Source organism: Coenobita brevimanus, chromosome 27 (genome assembly GCF_032717465.1).
Source record: "Coenobita brevimanus isolate Jiangsu-jjx chromosome 27, ASM3271746v2, whole genome shotgun sequence".
Taxonomy (NCBI): Eukaryota; Metazoa; Arthropoda; class Malacostraca; order Decapoda; family Coenobitidae; genus Coenobita; species Coenobita brevimanus.
The window spans coordinates 9848872-9870096 of NC_136980.1; the positions used below are offsets into that span (position 1 = coordinate 9848872).

Genomic DNA, 21225 nt, shown 5'->3' on the forward strand with positions numbered 1-21225 from the left:
GAAGGCCTAAACTGACATCTCCTACCACGCCTCAACCACAACTCCACGATTTACGAGAAACACGAGCTACGATAACTCTGCCTCCCCCCCCCCACACACACACACCAGAATTCTACAACCATCTTTCCAACCTCTCAAGAAACAGTAGTAGAAATGAACACAGAATCTTCCCATCCATGTTACGTTAGTGGACTCTGCCGCAGGAGTGATGTGGCTGGTGGTTGAATGGACTCCTTGCATTTCATTCTTCCCATTTCATACAAACTTCAAGCTGGAAAGGTTAGATTTTATAGACCACATTTGTTGAATATAGCTTCCTAGAAAAAAGATTAAAAATAAAATAGTCTATGGGAGCAAAAAAATAGCAAGGAAAAACTGCAATTGGATTCAAGAGTTTAATAGAGGAAGACAATAATTTCCAGCCATGCAGCGTGGGTCCACTCGGCTACTCCTCGTTGGGAATGATGCGATTGGTGACTGGCTGGACCCCTTGCATCGACAGCACCCATGCCCACTTTCCATCCACCTCTGACATTCTTGGAAACGCCACTTGAAGTCCACTTTTCACCGGCTTGAACTGCAGATGGAAAAATGAGATGGTATGGGTTGGTCTTTATTTCATTTTCTAATTTAATCTTGTTCCTGCCTGACAAATTTTTATACAGATTGACCTGAATTTTTATCATGAAAAGCAAGAGGTTAGACGGGATGGTGCTGGGCTGTCAGCTGCCACGACAGACATTTTCAACCTGCTTAGAATGAAGCGTTGATGTATTGTTTTCAGTGTGTGTGTGTGTGTGTGTGTGTGTGTGTGTGTGTGTGTGTGTGTGTGTGTGTGTGTGTGTGTGTGTGTGTGTGTGTTAATGTGGCAACAAAATAATAAAAAAGCTTTTAAACGATTGAGATCAAACTTGGAAGAGTTGAAGACTTTCCCGGGAATTGATTTCAGATTTGTTTATTTGCTTGTATTTTTTAAAGAAAAACAGGACAAAGGTCAAAGTCTGATGGAAAGGTCAACTTGAAAGCCTTTGAACAGATTTAGACCAAATTTGATGATAGTGTTGAGAGTATGGCTAAAATGAAGTGGCTCGATTTTTTAAAATCAAAGATCAGTGTTATAGGTCAATGTTTGTTGTTTGACGATATAACTCGAGTAGTTTTGGTTTAGTTTACACAACGTAACAGAAGCACCGAGGGTGACACAACGTAACAGAAGCACCGAGGGGGACACAACGTAACAGAAGCACCGAGGGGGACACAACGTAACAGAAGCACCGAGGGGGACACAACGTAACAGAAGCACCGAGGGGGACACAACGTAACAGAAGCACAAAGGGTGACACAACGTAACAGAAGCACAAAGGGTGACACAACGTAACAGAAGCACAAAGGGTCAGCCGAGGACTTGGAACTTTGATTGAGGTCACGGTCACTGGGGAAGGCCAGGCTGAAGAGTTTTGATCTGATCTGGACCACTCCTATTGGCAAGGATGAAGTTCTGGCAAAGATGAAGGAAATAAATTCTTTAGAACAACCGGTCCAAAGACCAGACCTCAAGGCAAAGTCAAATGTTCGACCCTTTGAAAAACTGCAGGGCGTGGGTGAGGCAGCCTACTCTCCGAGTGCTTCTGGTTAATTTTGCTCTATAGGGAACAATATATTAAAAATATATTATCATGCTGCTGAGTTTTTAACTTTCTTATTGAGATGAATAGATCAGTCTGACATTAGGCATCTGACACAATGAAATTCATTCACTGGTAACCTTTCTGCTGATAAAAACTTTTGACAGTTCTTTGATCTGTTACCTGGTGGCAAAATTTCTGTTATTATGTGGGAGATTTTATACTCGCTGTCCCGACTGAAGTACATGCAACAGATGCATCATCGGCTGGCCTAGAGAGAAGGTTTCTACATCACCCCTACTACTGAAGTTACAGTGCTGGATGATTTTAATGTCCATAATGCAGAACAGTCATTTCATTATGCCAGAACTGACGGTACTAGTCAAGAATACGATATGTTTGCAGAATCGTTTAATCTCACGCAATTGGTAAAACAACCAACCAGAATACCAGATAATGCTGATCGTAGTGCCCATCTCATGGATCTGTTCCTCACAAAATAATAACCTAGATCGATACAGGATAAGGTACTGTCACTACTTGGGTCCTCCTACCACAATCTCATTAAAACATCATTCGTCATCTGCCCCGAACCTCCCAGTTCTGAACCAGTCAGGGTGGCAAGATGGCATTTTGGTAGTGCAAACTGGGAAGGACTTATTAATAATCTAGCTGCTGTTCCATGGCAGTCCTTCTCCTCCACTGACATCAATTCTGTTCAGTCCCATATAAAAGACCGAACACAAGTTGGTGTGGAATTCATCTTGCCCTGTCAACAATTTACTAAAAGATCGGACTCCCCAAATGACTCGACTGCAACTGTAGCAGAGTAACGGCCCAAAAGTTTTTAGCATATAATTGTTACTTTGAGTAAAAAAAAAACACCTAACCCCTTAATTACTTCAAAACTGCTCGAAGCCACGCACAAGCAGTCATAAACCTTGCTAAATCAAACTTTCTTCACAACCAAGCGTCCAAGCTATTAAGTAATCTTAATGACAGACTATTTTGGACAACTCTCAGTTCTCTCAATAGTAACTTTCAGAAGTCTATCACCCATTCCTCCACCAAAATCTTCAGAAGTAAACACTGTCCGTGTAAATGACTCCCATGGAAAAACCAACATTCTTGCCTGTACGTTTGCCAAAACTCTATTTTGGAGGAAATCTGTCAGAACGTTCGTGCACTAGAACTTGACTTTCCCTAAATTGCTCCACTAAAGATACATACTAGATACTTAAACACTATCCTGAATATTCTGTCAACCAACGTAGCTCCAGGTCCACATGGAATTTCCTCAATAGTTTTGAAAAAGTATTCGCCAGAACTTGCTCCTGTTCTAGCTAAATTATTCCGGCAATGTTTACGTACTTTTAATTCACTGTTTATTGGAAAGAATCCACCCAAATCCAAAGAAAGGAAGTTCCTCTGATTACAGACCCATAGTTATCACATCTTCTCTTAGTAAAGTAGTTGAGATTGTCATTAATAGGGACACTGTAAACATCTTGAATCCAATAACTTAATTAGTGACAAACAGTATGATTTTCGCCGAGAAAGATCCACTGTTGATATACTCGGTCTCATTACTCATACAGTCCATCAGCCAACTGACCAGCATGGAGAAACTCATGCAGTAGCCCTTGATATCTCGAAAGCTTCTGGAAGTGTAGCACCGTTCCCTGTTATCCAACTCCCTTGCTACGGCCTATCATCATTGTTTTCATCTGATAGCCTCAAAGTAAAGACAGATGATATATATTCCAATTTCCATTCAGTTAATACCGGTGTGCCACAAAGATCAGTCCTGGCTTCAACCCTGTTCTTCATCTATACGAGTATTAATGATTTCTTGTCTGTCACCCACAATCTCATTCACTCATACAGATAACTCAACGCGTCGCAGTTCATTTACAATTTACCGCGCATTCACAAACTCTGACATCTCTAACTTCTAACTCAGCACAGCAGTCTCCACAACTCAAGACTTATCTAAAATCACTGACTGAGGACAAAATAACATTGTCTCATTTAATCCTAGAAAAAAAAAAAACATATCCAATATACATAACAGATAGGTATTCCCTGCTTCCTGTATTACCTTCAATGCAGTGAATATTCCCATCTCTTAAAGTATTGAAATTCTCTGTGTTTCGCTTAACAATAACGTCAGTTATACCTCTCACATTTGATCACCTGTAAAAGCCACCTCAAAGAAACCTGGATTAAATTGCAGGGTGTCCGTAACTTCTTGACTGACAGGCAGTTGACTGTAATTTACTAGTCTTTTGTGCTCTCAGCTGGAGTATTGCTCATCCCTGTGGAGTGAATGTGGAGAGGTTGCACTAAAACAAACGGATAAAATTAAGAACAAAGCTATAAGAATAATGAATAACTTTGCAATTACAAATGAATTACCTCTGTTACACGTAAGACAGAATGTTGCCTCCCATTCATTGTTTTACAAATACTTTTATGACATATGCCCAGACAAAGTTGCATCCTTACCCCGCGCTGCTTGGGCATCTGGTAGCGCTCATGACTGGACTGTCACACTGCCATACTGCAGAACTTCTGCCTATCAGAATTCCTTTATTCTCTGAACTGCTTCTTTTTGCAACTCGCTTCCCCAGATTATTCCTCCCCCCCCCCCCAAACTTCCACCAACGGCAGTTTAAGTCCAACTGTTACCGATCGTTCACAGAACGGGTCACCTGTAATTTGGTGGATGGATTTTATTTTATTTAACTTGTTTTCCTTCACTAGTTCATTTTCTGTTAAAAAAAGGACTTGTGCATTAAAAAATTAGAAACAGTCAAGGAAAAGGAAATGCCTTGCCACTGCTTACGACCTGTAACTGCTACAAATAAAACTAGACAGCACTCAGCGCATACCTCTGCCAAGCCCATTGCAGGATCCGGATCAGGTTCCGGATCCGCCACAAAATTCAAATAATTCTTTCTTGGCTCATGGCCCACCCTTCCACAAAATTTTATCGAAATTCATATAGAACTTTTGGAGATATCGTGTGGACAAACACACACAAAATTCCTGGATCCGGCTGATGATCTAGATCACCACCAAGATCTTACGGACTGTTCCTTGGGCCATACCTTACCCCTCAAGAAAAAAAAAAAAAAAAAAAAACAGCCAAATCTGTTCATAACTTTATGAGTAATCCTGGTGGCAGACAGAAAAACAAACCAACACTGGCAAAAACCTAACCTCCTTGGCGGAGGTAATAACCTAACTGGCAACCAGAGCCAGTAATCAAAATAAGGTACATTGTAAACATCTTTGTGATTTTCATACCCATTTCTGCGCAATTTTCAGCGTCATAAAGAATGAGTATTCAGTGTTAAATAATACATGAAAAGCAAAAAACATGCAGAATATAAAGAGCATGTTTACAAATGATTTTAAAATATTTATTGTTTTAGCCGTTAATGGCATGTGTTTGGAAAACTATTAATCTATTTCAACTATCAGAAGACTAACTAAAGGTTCTAAAATACTTCTATTTTGGTAATTAATAATATGTAATACTTGTATTTTGGTAATTAATAATATGTAATACTTGTATTTTGGTAATTAATAATATGTAATACTTGTATTTTGGTAATTAATAATATGTAATACTTGTATTTTGGTAATTAATAATATGTAATACTTGTATTTTGGTAATTAATAATATGTAATACTTGTATTTTGGTAATTAATAATATGTAATACTTGTATTTTGGTAATTAATAATATGTAATACTTGTATTTTGGTAATTAATAATATGTAATACTTGTATTTTGGTAATTAATAATATGTAATACTTGTATTTTGGTAATTAATGATATGTAATACTTGTATTTTGGTAATTAATAATATGTAATACTTGTATTTTGGTAATTAATAATATGTAATACTTGTATTTTGGTAATTAATAATATGTAATACTTGTATTTTGGTAATTAATAATATGTAATACTTGTATTTTGGTAATTAATAATATGTAATACTTGTATTTTGGTAATTAATAATATGTAATACTTGTATTTTGGTAATTAATGATATGTAATACTTGTATTTTGGTAATTAATGATATGTAATACTTGTATTTTGGTAATTAATAATATGTAATACTTGTATTTTGGTAATTAATAATATGTAATACTTGTATTTTGGTAATTAATAATATGTAATACTTGTATTTTGGTAATTAATAATATGTAATACTTGTATTTTGGTAATTAATGATATGTAATACTTGTATTTTGGTAATTAATAATATGTAATACTTGTATTTTGGTAATTAATGATATGTAATACTTGTATTTTGGTAATTAATGATATGTAATACTTGTATTTTGGTAATTAATAATATGTAATACTTGTATTTTGGTAATTAATGATATGTAATACTTGTATTTTGGTAATTAATAATATGTAATACTTGTATTTTGGTAATTAATGATATGTAATACTTGTATTTTGGTAATTAATGATATGTAATACTTGTATTTTGGTAATTAATGATATGTAATACTTCTATTTTGGTAATTAATGATATGTAATACTTGTATTTTGGTAATTAATGATATGTAATACTTCTATTTTGGTAATTAATGATATGTAATACTTCTATTTTGGTAATTAATGATATGTAATACTTGTATTTTGGTAATTAATGATATGTAATACTTCTATTTTGGTAATTAATGATATGTAATACTTGAATTTTGGTAATTAGTGATATGTAATACTTGTATTTTGGTAATTAGTGATATGTAACAAAAAGTAGTGGTAGGTGGTGGCGACCATCATCCACTCACTTGATGTAGTGCTGCCTACTTCTTCCTTAGCCTTTATCATTCTTTTTCTGTGCCTACCCTCCTCTCTTCCTATTTCTCCCATCTTTCCTGTCACTTCTTATTGCTTTTCTTTCCTTTACAGGTGGCTTTACAATGAGTGACAAGTCAAATGGATTCCTGTAAGCCAGGAAGCCATTTACAACGCTGGGTGGTAACCATATAACCAAACCACACGTGCTCCCTACGTGTCAACAAGTGGGTTGGTGGAGGGTTAGTGCCCCTCCCCGTAAAACAAACAACTCAGAGTCAAATGGCCGCCCCTTGCGGGATTATGGCGTCTGGCAATAGATAGATAGAACAAAAAGTTTTTTTCATTTACTTGAAAATTGACTAAATGCATTTCTCCAATTATCTGAATGTTCTCAAGATAAAAGGTTTATACTGGCAAGGAGAAGGCTTCTCCCTGAGGCTGACTGCTGTATAGCCTCTGCCCACTGGCTTTAGTATCACCAAGAGTCGTTTTGTAGTGGTTAGGTCCCTTGTGAAATGAGAGTCTTGAAGCTTCGGATTCGAAATTCCATATTTATGTATGGTAGTTTGGAAAGGGTTGATATGTTTGAAACTTCAGGTTCAAACTGGTGTCAGTGATTCATAGGTCTGTGTTCAGTTGTGGTGTGAATTTGTTTATGAAGCACCTTTCTCTGGTCTTTCTCAATGGGGAATCATCCTTTTGTACTTACAGAAGGGCATTATGTTAAGTTTATTGTTTCTGTCTGCGAATTTTCTTAAGTTTATGTTTACATAATTATGAACCTTCATTGTGATTAATATGATCTCTTAGGAAGGCTGATGCGGTGCCACAGATTTGAAGTCTCCGCTGTAGAATTATATTTCCATCCACTACAGCCAATCACATCAATGCAATTTTGCGTTTTGCAGCTAATTTTGAATATATAATTTGAATAAATGGATAAAAATTTACAGCCTTCTATCGTTACAGTGCAAGATTTTGAAAATCCAGATAACTGGCGAAATGTGTTTAGTCAATCTTAAACACACACACACACACACACACACACACACACACACACACACACACACACACACACACACACACACACACACACACACACACACACACTTTTCATGACAAATATCAGTAATTGCCAAAACAGAAATATTTAAAAAGCTGTAGTCAATCTTCAAGAACTAATTTAAGAATATCAATTTATAAATGAAATATACCATTAATTAGTAAACATAAACATTAAACAATATTTTTATTCACGTGTTCCTTCTCCTGTATGTATGTATGTTGTATGCCGCTCGTGTAGTATACACAACACTGTGTATAACATCAATACTGCCCTATACAAATATCTCCCAAGGAAAAAAAATAATCTTTTACTGGACTTTATGAATGTATATACAGTAAATAAATAAATACATACATAAATAAATAAATAACTGTACATATGTGTGCAGGTGTCTGTGGATATATGTATGTGTGTGTGTGTGTGTGTGTGTGTGTGTGTGTGTGTAACCCGCCTTCACTATGCACGGCTACGGCATTCAAGGTTTGGTGCCGAATATTTGCATGAGGATGTCTCTGCCTCAAAGCAAGATCATCAACACACTATGGGCAACACGCACCTGAAAAGATCTCCACCCAGTTCTTCATTTTAAAGTAGAAAATAAAGAAAAACGAAATTATCATGGCCGTAGACGCAGAAAGGCTAAAGAAACTAACTGGTAACACAGAAACAATGTGGGTTCGGAGGAACTGAAACAGCCTCCTATCCCTAATCCCGATTGGCAAGAAAATATCCACCACATTTTTCTACGAACGGAATTTTGTATGGGCTATACATACAGGCTTTCTCAAAATTTATCTTAGAATTCCTTAAGGACAAGAGGGACGTGGGACACGGGTCATTTTCCTTTTGTAATCAGGAAATTCAGTGCAAACTTCGAAAAACGCCCAAAACATCCCACTGAATATACCTGGCCAGACAACCCGATCATGTGAATTTATACTAGATCTCAGGAAGTTGATCTTTTTGTCCCCAGAAGCTACCTATCTTAAGCTCATGTGCTGGTTTTATCAGCGCAATTAATGGCGTTTGGTAACAGATACAAAGACACGAAGACAGACGCAAACGAAGATAGTAATAATAATGTAAACAATGACAGAGGGAGAGGGCAAGGTACTGAGCTGCGACAGAGAGGTACTGATGTATGTGTGTCGTGATTACACACACACACACACACACACACACACACACACACACACACACACACACACACACACAGAGGCTAGCAAATACCTGTAGTGCACCCTGATATCCCAGCATTGAGATGTGTGTGGATGGTGTGGGTAGAACAGATCCCAGCACCAGCACATCACCTGGAGGCCACGTCAGCACTATACCGTACACAGTGCCTTCCTTCTGAGTGTACCTGCAGTGGAAGAGACACGAGTAGATGGACACTGCAGATTCTCACCTATTCACACTCTACTCTCTCTCTCTCTCTCTCTCTCTCTCTCTTAACATGACAAATATTTCCAAACTCTTTCAGTCAGTAATGCTCATAGTCAATTCCTCCCCAAACAACAGAAAGCATCCTCTTTTCTCATACTCTTTTGTTGTGTGTTTCTCATTACTGTCACATAAAATACTTCCCGTAACACCTTCCATTGAGTCAGCCAACCGAGAAGGGATAGCAAAATTCTCCTTATGGTAGTCCATACATGTGGTGCACGTACCATACACCTGGCGTGAGGGAATCATTCTGGTGCGTCCACGGCTTCGACTCATACACCGCCTGGCCGTTCACCCCCAGCCACCACCCAAGTTGTCTCAGCCGCTCCTCCATGATGGCGGGAATACGGCCGTCGTGTGTGGGACCAGCGTTGATCAGAATATTACCTGCAATAAATATCTGTATAAAAACATGAAGAAACACTCGCAGAATGGAACACCTACTCTCATCTCTACAGGACCCAGATCCGAGGCTTTCTGGATGCCTGCCAGGGGAAGAACAGATGGTGTGGGATCCCTCATTCACATTACCCTTTCCCATTTCGCCATTTAAGAATGCAGGGAATACAAGGACATTTTTTCTCTTCTACCCCATGGATTAGTTATCTGATTACCACCTGGCATAACAAGTAATTTCTGGGAAATTTGAAATCCATTGGCTTGTCACTCAATATCCACTCACATTACTGAAATATTATATTTACATTGAGACTAAGCATGTTTACCTCCACAGCTAATAGTCGAAGCCAGCTCTGAGATGACTACGTTTATAGTGAGGTAGTCAGTGACCGGTGCGTTGCGTCGATACCCCCACGACTGTTTGTCCAGCGTCATGCAGTTCTCCCACTTGTGTGGCTGTAACACTCCTGCAACACACGCAGGAAATACATCACTAGAATGGTGGGTCAGTGGTTGCAGTGTTTATCTCCTGACGATACTGTATGTTGTGGTGCTGTGAACCCTGGGTGGAGCAAAGCAGCTGCTGTGCCCACCTGGAAGCCATGTCTCCTCATATTTCCTTGTACCTGGTCATGGAGAAGGACCCTGGTCAGACCCGAGTGAGGTACAGTCTCCCACAAGATGGTGCCATTTCCCTACACGGTGTATGTTTGTACTGGATGGTACCACAGAAGCAGTTGCTTACCTGTGGCCGACCAGACAGACCGGGGTTAAACTACAGCCTCCTGATCTCAAGTACCCATATTCAGGGTTCGAGTCTAACTACGGTAAATTATCTTTTGTTGTCTTTAATTGTCAGACGTCAATCAGATTAAATTTTATAAGATTTGTAGCAGCGAAAGTGTTAAATTTCATTCTCGCAGCATGTCCATTCATTTGGTCGTTGTCACCCTTGTGGGTATTGTTGATGACATAAACAGACTCTGACACACACACACACACACACACACACACACACACACACACACACACACACACACAAAACAGCCAATGCAATACTTCAGCTGTCACTGGCACTGTCATTACTACAGAAATTCCTTCCAGATAGTACCTGGGCAGTGTGAGATGTAGACCAGTAGTTATACCATTAGGAATTCAGGTCATTCTTAGAGACTCTGTACAACTACTGGATACTTTACTGGGAGGGAGCTGTGTTACACTCTGGGAGTCTAGTAGTTCTGTCTCCCTTTCATTCCATAGAGAGGCATGTGAGTTTCTGCTCAACTATCATGACGTTACGCTGCGTTAAGGAATTCTCGGCTGTGTACACATAAAACAATATTCTCGGCGTTCCCTTCCTGAGCCTGCAGATTTGGCCAGAGGAAGAGATCAGCACTAATTCATGGCATTCAGGCAGCGTCTGAATCGTGACGACTAAGCAACAAACACCCTTTCAGAGCAGCATATGCTGGGAGAAATTCCAGCTATCACTCTTCCTCTTAGGACAAGGTCTGGTCCTGCAGGAAACCTTATACGGATTGATACGGATACTCAAAAGAAGGATGGAACTGTCAACATAACATGCTAAGCTCAGTAAATCAATAGGTGTAACAAAGCTGGTGACAGAACCGTGAATATCATGGCTCATAGCTCGCAAGGAAGAACAGTGACCATCTTTAACAGCTATGTGGCGACTGGAAAGGATAAGTAAGACGAAAGCACAGGAAAGGAGATAGGAAATGTAGGGGGGCAGTTTGGAAATTAAAAACATATGCCCGACGAAAAGAACAATAGCAAGTATTGAACTGAAATCCAGAAAGAGGAAAGTTACAGGCAATTGTGCGGAATGTAAGATCACCAGTGTAGCGTCCCTGATGGAATCAGTATTGGCAGCCAGAAAAATTATAAGAAGAAATGTATTTCAAATCTTACAGTTCATGGTGGGCTGAAAGGCTTAAGAAGCACAATAAATTAAATCAACTGGGAGAGAGAAGACCGGGTCAGGTCACCCTTCTTCAGTACCGACTAAGTGAGGGTAAGCTTCCAGCCAGATGGAAAAAGCCACTTGACAAGGGCGAAAGAGTCAGCCTAGGATGGGTGACAGCATGGAAGCACAGTTTTTGAAAACATCAGAACCACCACCCACTGACCACTACTGTTTTCCTGCCTGGATTACGAGTCCAGTGCTCCTTGCCGGTGTAGGGGGATCAGAGACAGTAAGCTATATTGAGACCCCACCTATTCTCGCCAGGAATACAATGGCCTTTACAGATGAGGAAGCGCCCATGGTGACCTATTATTGGCTAACATATATCGCCCATCATTCTCACCTGGATTATAGCGTTCAAATCCCACTGGGGCAGGGAACAATTTAAGGATTTGAATTTCATAAAAATCAGGCTTTACTGATCTACCAGAAGACCCGCCGACATGTCGTAAAAATACCCCCGCTAATACCAATACACCAGTCCTGTATGAGACAGCCCTAGCATGTATTCAGTATGGACGGTGGGTGTTAGCGCCGAAGTGGTGACATGTAGAGGTGTGCGGTACGTAGGAGGGCTACTGGGCCTTGAAAGCAGGCTGTGAAGCCTATGCCCAGAGTTGAACAAAAAAAAAAAAAAAAAATCTATAACTGACCTACACCTACAATTGGTACCATTTATAATTATCCATCAGATATCATTCTCACCTGGATTACAGCGGTCCTTACAGGTGTGGAAGGATCCATGACGATAGTGTCACCCCCATCATGCACCATCATCTGTCATTTGCACTCAGATTACACTGAATTTCCGATAATCCGGCATCCGATGGTTTGAAAAATCCGATGGTTTGGAATTTTCAACCCAGGGTCATTTTTAGCTTTTTAGGTAAAAAACTGAGAGCAATCGGGAAAAAATGAAAAATATAGAAAAATAGCTGAAAGTGGTGCGCCGAACTATCCAATTCCGCACCCATGCCGACATTCAGGAGGTCCCGGATGTTATTTTTTGGGTGTGTTTTGAACATTTTCAGGTACCTGTCTGATAGTCTGGAAAATCTGATAATCCGGAAGGTCCATGGGCTACTGTATTCCGGATTAAAGAACTTTTACTGTATATTGGTCTACACACACGTAGAAGGGATTATGGTTATCCGTTATTGATCACACCTACTACTGACCATCATCAATCGTTGCCATCAGCATAAGTGTTTATACAGATGCAGAAATTCCTTAAGATTACCCATTGTTCATCCTGGTTATTCTCACCTGGATTATAACGATCCTTACAGGTGTAGAAGGACCCATGATGACAGCTTGTGCCAAGGCCCCACCTGTCATTGACCACCACTGTGTCCTTGACGGGGGACTCGTTGAACAGCCACGCCAGGAACACAGTGGAGTTCCAGTACCAATCTGCTGCGTCAGCAGCCCCGTCAGACCACACCACCTCGGGATGGTAGTTGTTTACCTGTGGCACACATTTATTATATACCGTCAGGGTAAATGTACAGTTGGTAGTCATTACTGCATACTGATTTATTCATTGTGTTATCATTATACACCTATTTCTTGCTCAACGCGGCCACGCTTGCTCGCGTGTGTGAGTGATAACCCGTACAGTTTTAATCCGATTGTAGCCAAATTTAGCATAATGAGAGAGAAATAGTCAAGGGGTTGACCTACTGTTTTTCGAAACATATCAAAGGTCAGGGTCGCATGGCTAGGTCAAAATTTAACCTCGTAAGATCAACTTAAGGTTTTTGACCGTTTCAGACCAAACTGGGTTCAAGAGTTGAGGTTAATGAAAAAAAAAAAAGTGTTTGATTCTGAGAATGATCAGTCAAAGATCAAGGTCACACAACAAAGTCAGATTTCAACCAGAGTGTCTGTGTGAACAAAATAACTAAAAAACAGGTTTAATCTGATGTGGCGCAAACTTGATGGAAGGCTTAAGGATCAGCGACGGAGCTGACCAACTGCTTTAGAGAACAATAGGTTAAAGGACCAGGCCAAGTGACTAGGTCAACTTAACAGCTTCAGTCGTCTTCACAAATTTCAAGGAAGGGTTTAAAGGTCGGCATGATGAAGACATGCGATTTTAAGAGCAGTCAGTCAAAGGTCAAGATAAAAGGGAAAGGTCAGAATTCCAGGCCACAGGAAGAGGTTCAGGTAGAATTTTTGACGTGATTTGGACCAAAAGTGGTGCAAGGGTTCAGTGTAAGACAGAAATGAAGCAATTCGATTTTGAAGCAGTTGATCGAAAGTGATGATCACAGGGCAAAGTTAAATTTTTAGCCCTTAGATTAGTTCGTGGGCGTGTGTGTTGCACTGTCTGTTTCTCCTTGTTAATTAAAAAATAATAATATTATTAGTTATCATCATCAACATCATCATTATTATTATTATTATTATTATTATTATTATTAGTCTCCACATATTACATAGGTGCAGACTATTGTTTTCGCTGGTATTATTATTCCTGCCTCAGAGTCTCATAACGATTCCAGAAGAACAGGAGACCATGCGAGGAATCTGAAGGGCCCAGGTTGTGTGTCATGGCACGGGCCATTGTTGATAGAAAAAAAAAAATCCAGATCCTTTACCCACAGTGAAAGGACATGTCAGAATGAGTCATATCAGTAATGTGTTGTGAACGAGATGAATTGGTCGTGCCTACTGAAGATTTCAACACGACCTGCGCAAGGCATCTGAATGGCCCAGGTTATGTGTCCTGGTGTGGGCCATTGTTGAGAGAAAAAAAAATCCAAATCTCCCTAATGGGGTCAAGGTCATTGTAAGAAAGAGTAGCTAGGTGGAGTCTAGTGACTGTCTGCAGGACAGTTTCAGAGTTCTAGTTATAATAATAATAACAATAATAATAATAATAATAATAATTATTATTATTATTATTATTATTACTGCAACAGGAGGGGCGCCCATCATCGACTCACTCGATGTTGTGCTGCCTACAGGTGACTACTATACACTGACTGACAACCAATTGGGTTTCAGTAACCCAGGAAACCATTTACTACTCTGAGTTGTAACCATATAACCAAATGACGACTGGTGGTCTGGTGGGTTAAAATGCTGCAGCTGGATGGCGCCTGTAATGGTTTCCGTCTGAGGAATGGGTGGGGTTTATTGCTCACGTGACGCCACACAGGGTCGAGTGAGCTTGGTCACCCTGACCTTCAGTGTTGGGACCGAATACCCCAACCCGGAGCTCCTAAGCTCCTGATGGGGAAGAAAAGGAATGGCTGCTGCTGCTGCTGCTGCCGTTGTTGTTGTTGCTGCTGCTGCTGCTGCCGTTGCTGTCGCTGCTGCTGATGCTGATGATCATCATGATCATGATCATGATCATGATCCTTTCAGCTGAAAGACGTCATTTGTATTAACCTGTACTCTAATCTTGATTTGGCCAGAAAGGGTTAACAGTATTTGGCTTACAGCATACACACAGACACGCAGACCACACAAACTGTCTGACTTACAGGGGAGTGACGTAGGAAGAAAAAGGAAAAGAAATTCTGATTGAACCCTTCCAGCCAATGGACAATTTTCAGTTTATCCCGCTGCTGCTGACCAGTGTTATTCACATTTATAGGGCATTTATGTGAAGGAGTTAACGAAGGCTATATCCATCCAGGTGAAGCGGTTAATAAAGACCGTATGTAAACCTCAGCCACTTTCGCCTGGAGGCTGTATGACTAGAGTGAAAAGGACGCCTTCGAGGTTGTGTAATCATCATCATCTTGACCTCTTTTGCCACCTATGGCTTTGGTGAGGTATGAACACATACAAAGGAAATGCACTAGTAGAAGAGCCATCAAGAGCATGCCCCGTGAAATGGCCACACTATCATTCACACATCATTCAAGCCCTCGCAATCCTGGCGCCATCTCACAAGCATAACAATCTGCTCAAACTGTTTGTGTATTTTTGAGGTTAGTTACACACACACACACACACACACACACACACACACACACACACACACACACACACACACTTGCCAGACAGAGTATTTCCTTTGACAATTGAGTTACAGGAGAGATGTGTCAAACCCTTACCATGTACTGTCTGCTCCAGGAGTCGTGTTACCCCCTGCCACCCCACTCTTACTGATGTGGCAGCGGCGTACTGCTCGCATGGGTAGGAGGCAGACAGCAGATTTTTCTTTTTATATATAGTCTAATACAGTAAATCGACATATCAAGACGCGGTTGAATGTTCCACGGAGGATATAATACAGAATGGAATCACTGTGAGGGTATGTGGTGCTACTTACAATGAATAATGCTGCCTCTGATGAAGAAAGTGGTGGCGAGGTGGAAGAGGTAGGGTGATGGAGGGGGTGAGGTAAGGGAAAGGAGAAAGGGGGGAGGGAAGTCAGGAGAATGGGAATGTGAACTGAAGTGGTGGTGAAGCATCGAAGCACCGTGAATGGGAGACGAAGGGAGGAAGGGAAGGGGAATGAAGCTGTCCCACGTTTCCACTGGGTTATAATGGGTAATAGTGATACTGTCCTAGCTCCCTTCCGTCATTGTCTTACATGCCTCTAGGGGGAGAAGAGTAGGAGGTTATGGGGACATCCAGGCCCTAAAAACTCACAAGGCCTTAGTAATCGTAAACTGTGAGGTGCTCGTAACCCTGCAGTTCACAAGTTGTTTTGCCGCTTCATTCTCACTTCGGCATTCCCGTTCTCCTGACCTGCCTCCCTCCCCCCTCTCCCCTCCCTTACTGTGGGTAACACCACATCACCTTACAGAGATTCCACATTATATTATATCCCCGGTGGATCATTCGACTGCATGTTAATATGTCGATGTACTGTATCACAATACTTAATACGAAAAATCTCTGCTGTCTGCCTCCCACCCACACGACTAGTACGCCGCTGCCACATGAGTGAGAGCGGGATGGCAAAGGGTAACATGGTCCCCGAAGCCGACTGTACTCCTCCGTAAATTCTTCATCCAGCAAAATCCCTGTAAACTCTACCTTCACTGACCTTCATACCTTGTTTTCTCACACATTTATCTTATCCATCCAGCTTCTTCGTGGCTTACCGTATCTCCAGTCACCTTTGAACTCACTCACATAGACCCTATTCTTCTCATTTCTTGGTTCTGGAGAGAGACGCCTTCATGTGGTGGCACTGATATAACTACGTATAAACTGCACGGTTATACACAAGCCGCTCAACTAACTCCCCATCCCCTGGAAGGAGGATGGTGGACTGGGCTGTGACAACTTAAGCCTGCAGTCACTGGGTTCATTTTTCAGATGAGCCTGGTGCGACAACAACAACAACAACAACTACGACAACAACAACCCTACCTACATGTCTCTTCATGTGACCATATTGTCTAATCTCGCTCCTCTACATTATTATCAACAGGCTCCTTACTCCACATCTTTAGCGAATCGCGTTATATCTCATCCCCTTCTTTCTATGCATTCCACACACATTCCCCAATAGTCCCAGATCCACTACTATTACTTTCTCATTCTGTCATGCATAGTCCCACTTCCACTGCCTTTACTTTCTACTTCGTGCATTCATACCATTACAAAGTCTGACACTGATACGTTAATGTGGGTACTAACACACTTTCATGCCATCCTCTTGCAGCCTCCACACCCAGTCCTCTGTTTTATATCAAGACATTCATTGCACCAACTACATTTCCCTCTGCTCTCCTGATTAACTCTAGGACTAACGTAGCTCAGTCAAGTCGTCTGTCAGTAGCTGGAATAGGAGTCTAGAGTTGTCCCGACCATGACATGACTAAAGGAAAAGGAATGAAAAATCTCAGGTTCCCATGCGTCTCACTCTCAGCTGAATAAAATGGCCTGGTGTTAGTTGAATAAAATACCAGGGCTGCTCCGATTATGAGAGGGTTAAAGAAAAAGCTGTCTGACTTACCAGCTCATACAACTCTGGCATGGTTTTCCTGGTCACAAACTCGTGTGTTTGGAAGCTGTTCTCTTTGTCCTGCAGGAATAAGGGGTTGAACCATTCGAACAAGGAGTGGTACAGCCCGAAGTGGATGTGTGGGGCCTGGGACCTGACAGCAGCAGCAAGATCACCTGAAACAGAACCTTGTGATACATATTGGTTACCTTTTTAGACGTTGGGAGCTTGGGAATAGATAGGAAAAGCCATATCACCTCCAACAGAACGTTTTGATAAAGGTTTGTTACTTTTTTAGATGTCAAAAGCCAGAGAAAGGATAGCAGATGCAGAAGACCAGAGTGTTTCTTCTTTAGGATGTGACAGTCCGGCAAAGGATAGCAGATGCCGAAGATCACAAGTGTTTACTGTTTTAGATACAGTGAGTCTGGCAATAGTTAGCAGCCGCCATATCACCTGAAACAAAAGATTATAGTCAGTGTTTGCTCCCTAGGACATTTTTTCATTATACTCTTGCCGTCTCCAAGTTGTTTTATTCGGGTTACGAGTGTTACAGCCAGAAGTGGATATGTGCAGCTTGGAAACGGAAAGCAGCTGCAAGATTACCTTAAACAGACGGCCATTATAGAGATTTTACTCCTTTAGATATGGTAAGTTCGGCCAAGTGGAGAAGGTGGAGAATGAGAACTAACTAGAAGAGTGTATGTGAGTGAGTGAGGTGAAGGGCAGAGGGGAGAGGGAGATCAAGGATGAGATGGAGGGATGGAGTGGAGGAAGGGCAAGCGAACGGCAGAGGACAGGGCGACATGGAGACTACTTGTTTGTGGTTACCCCTTACGGGATGAAGGCGTTTAGCTATACACAGGTAATTACAATGCCTGGGAGAGGATAGCAAAGGCCACATCACCAGCAACAGAAGACAGGAAGTGTTAATATGTCCTACAAGGCTAAAACTATGGTGCAGTGTTGCTATGAAGGACATGCTATGGAAGGAACAACAGAGAAAAACCAATGCACTCACCCACAAGGTCTCTCTTCGGCCCAACATCCATAGCGTTCCAGCCCCATGATCCTTTAGAAGGCCAGAGAGTAAACCCTTCGTGGTGTTTACTGGTCAGCACAACATAACGCGCACCAGACGCATCCAGAATCCGGGCCCACTCCTCAGGATTATAAAACTCAGCGGTGAAATCCCGGGCAAAGTCTTGGTACGTGAAATCAGGCCGATAGTTGTTCTTCATGAAATTCACGTACGCCTGGTTCTTGTCATCTGTGGAATGGTAGGATAAAATTACAGGTTGACAGATGTAGTGTTTGGATTACAGATTTTAGTTACTTTGAGGCTTGACTATGGTGCTTTTTGGTTGTGTGGAATAATAACTAAAGACTAAATGGCTTGACTCGTTTCCAGTAGCCGCAGAATGACGGTTTTGGCTTAGAGACTTGACATGTGGGATGATTTACACTTACGCTGAATTATAACTGTTTTTAAAGTAATTACTGATGCCGGCTAGAACGCTATGTTATGGTCCCAGTGTCTAACATTTTCAGCATTATTTTACTCATAGGGCTTTAGGAGTCTTCAGTAAATTTCTTGATCATTTGCTGGGTACAGATACAATCACCTTACCTTGCCAGAAATTCCAGAACCACTCCGAACCAAAGGAAGGGACGGAGAACACGCCCCAGTGGAGGAAGATGCCGACTTTTGCCTCGTCATACCAGCTGGGCAGAGGGCGGGAATCCAGTGACGCCCAGTTCGGTTGGTACTCGGCTCTCACAACACACACTGAGTGCAAAGTGAAAGGCTGATATATAGGGAGTGGTCCACGTAGCACGCATCTCAAGTCTCGTGTGTTGCGGGGATGCTTCGGTCTGCTGGTGTAAGGGACGTTGATATTTTGGGTGTAATGTAGAAATACTAATCAGCCATGCAGTCAGTGGACGTAAACACCAGTCGCTACAGAAATGTGGTTCTTATCCTTTTTCGGTATTCGTACCGTTGGAGTTTTCATAATATTTTCCCGCACTCCTTAACAAAAACTGACTTCAAAGTAAAGTATATGAGATTCAGAAAGCTATTTACTTCTCCATCCCCCCCCCCAAAAAAAAATGGATCAATAGGATATATATACATCTAAGAAATGTAAATCATTTAATTACCATATTGAGTCAAAACTGGATATTTTTGCTGAAATATCATTTACCTGGTTACAGTTCAGTAACAGTTGTATTACAGCACCCATCCTACACAGAAAACACCGACATCTTAGCTTTTTTTTTTTTTTTTTTTTTTAGGCGATGACAGGGTGGGATTTCTTTTTCTTCTCTATTTTTTTTTTTTTCGTTGAAAGAGGCACACACTCATCATTGCTTGCACCCAAATGGTTTCTTGCATTGTTTTCATACGTAAGCATAATGAAAAACCTACCTCACAAATGTATGTGATGGCAAACGGTGCGAGAACATTCAGAACTCTCTCTGTCAACTGTGGGAATGATCTCAGTTGAGCATACCAAACCTTATCTGGTTGCGCTGATTCAAACTCCACTCGGACATTACTGTTTTATCTTCAGCCCAACAAAATCCTATTTCATCTGATCGCTGTCACTTATGGAATCCAGGTTGAAAAGCAAACTGATCACTTATCCGTCTCTCTGACACTGAAACCTCTCAATGGTGGCACAAAGTTACTGAAAATCTGTCTATCTACCGTATCTATGGCATATATATTTTCAGTATCAACATAAGTATAACGTTGCATTTGTCGGTGTGTCTAGTACCCCTGGCTTTAAGGTTTCGTATTCCTTAGGGGCACACGTACCCCTGATTAAAATCCAATCGCTACAAATTATGGCAAAGGTTATGGGTAGTACAGAATGAGGTCTTTTGCGAGTATCATTTTTGCCATCACCAGAAGACTGTACTCAGCTTATCGGAGATATCTCACAGGAAAACTGGTTCGCAGAGTTTGTATGTTGCCTTCACTGCCATGCGTCTACCCTATTCGGTATAAACTCCTCTGGTGGCGCAGTAGGTAAAATATATATGTCCAGGTGCTAAAGAGGTACCGTTAACATGGACACAGAATGGATAAATAACATATAAATATAAAACCCTCTCATGCCTGTATCAGTATTCTCCTCCACCTAAAACCAAGCAATTTTAATTCATCTGAGAGCGAGTCAAAGGAGTCTGGGAGTGCTAATACCATCACAATCGTCCATCTCATGAACTGGACGATTTTAGTACTGTAGCCCATCTAACTTCAGACACTCTTCTTCTTTTTCGTTTCGTCTTCTTCTTCTTCTTCTTCTTCTCTCTCTCTCTCTCTCTCTCTCTCTCTCTCTCTCTCTCTCTTAGCATTAAAAGTCGCACAGGAGGCTTCATCGCGCCTCTCCTTAAGCGATTTATTTTATACAGTACACCTAAACAGTCTCGTCTGAGCTGTTTACCTTGTTTTTATACCTGTCATATTTCTCATCAGTGACATACAAGAAGATGCTGGAGGATAAGGTGAGAAATAAATCGCTAAGTAAAGGGTGCAACGAAGCCTCCACCCCTAGTTAGAAGCCCTGAGTCATACGGGTTTGTGAAAGTTAATGTGACAGAGAAATAAACTGATAAAGACTGATAAGGAAGAGATACCAGAGTCTATACCTTATTCACCCTAACTTGGCCTAAAATTATTACCTCTCCAGCTTGATTACTGAGTTATTGCGAGAGATTAACACTAGAATATAATGCTAGTCATGAAGAAGTGGTATGGAAAGGATTCAAAGCCGTAGTATTGTCTTTTTCTGACACTGAGCTACGTGGAATAAGCTGAAGAAGGGCGAATATCTGGGCCAAACTAAAACTAAGAAGAAAGTGATGGTGAGATGTGGTAGGGATGAGGTGTGTTTGTGATAGTGTAGTCTGGTAGTGGTGGCGTGGTACTAGTGGTGG

At 41.1% G+C, this 21225-nt stretch overlaps 1 protein-coding gene across 1 annotated transcript in view; it reads right to left on the reverse strand.

Moving 5' to 3' along the window:
• Positions 1–445: 445 nt before the first annotated feature.
• The window catches only part of LOC145394432 (alpha-L-fucosidase-like), a 30712-nt gene continuing 9932 nt past the window's right edge, over positions 446–21225 (reverse strand). The window contains exons 2-9 of the mRNA XM_080268296.1: positions 18908–19066; positions 18299–18547; positions 17290–17453; positions 12624–12825; positions 9697–9837; positions 9196–9358; positions 8756–8888; positions 446–577 (exon numbers count right to left, since the gene is read on the reverse strand). Coding sequence (XP_080124422.1) covers positions 446–577; positions 8756–8888; positions 9196–9358; positions 9697–9837; positions 12624–12825; positions 17290–17453; positions 18299–18547; positions 18908–19066 — 1343 coding nt within the window. The remainder of the gene's footprint in view (positions 578–8755; positions 8889–9195; positions 9359–9696; positions 9838–12623; positions 12826–17289; positions 17454–18298; positions 18548–18907; positions 19067–21225) is intronic.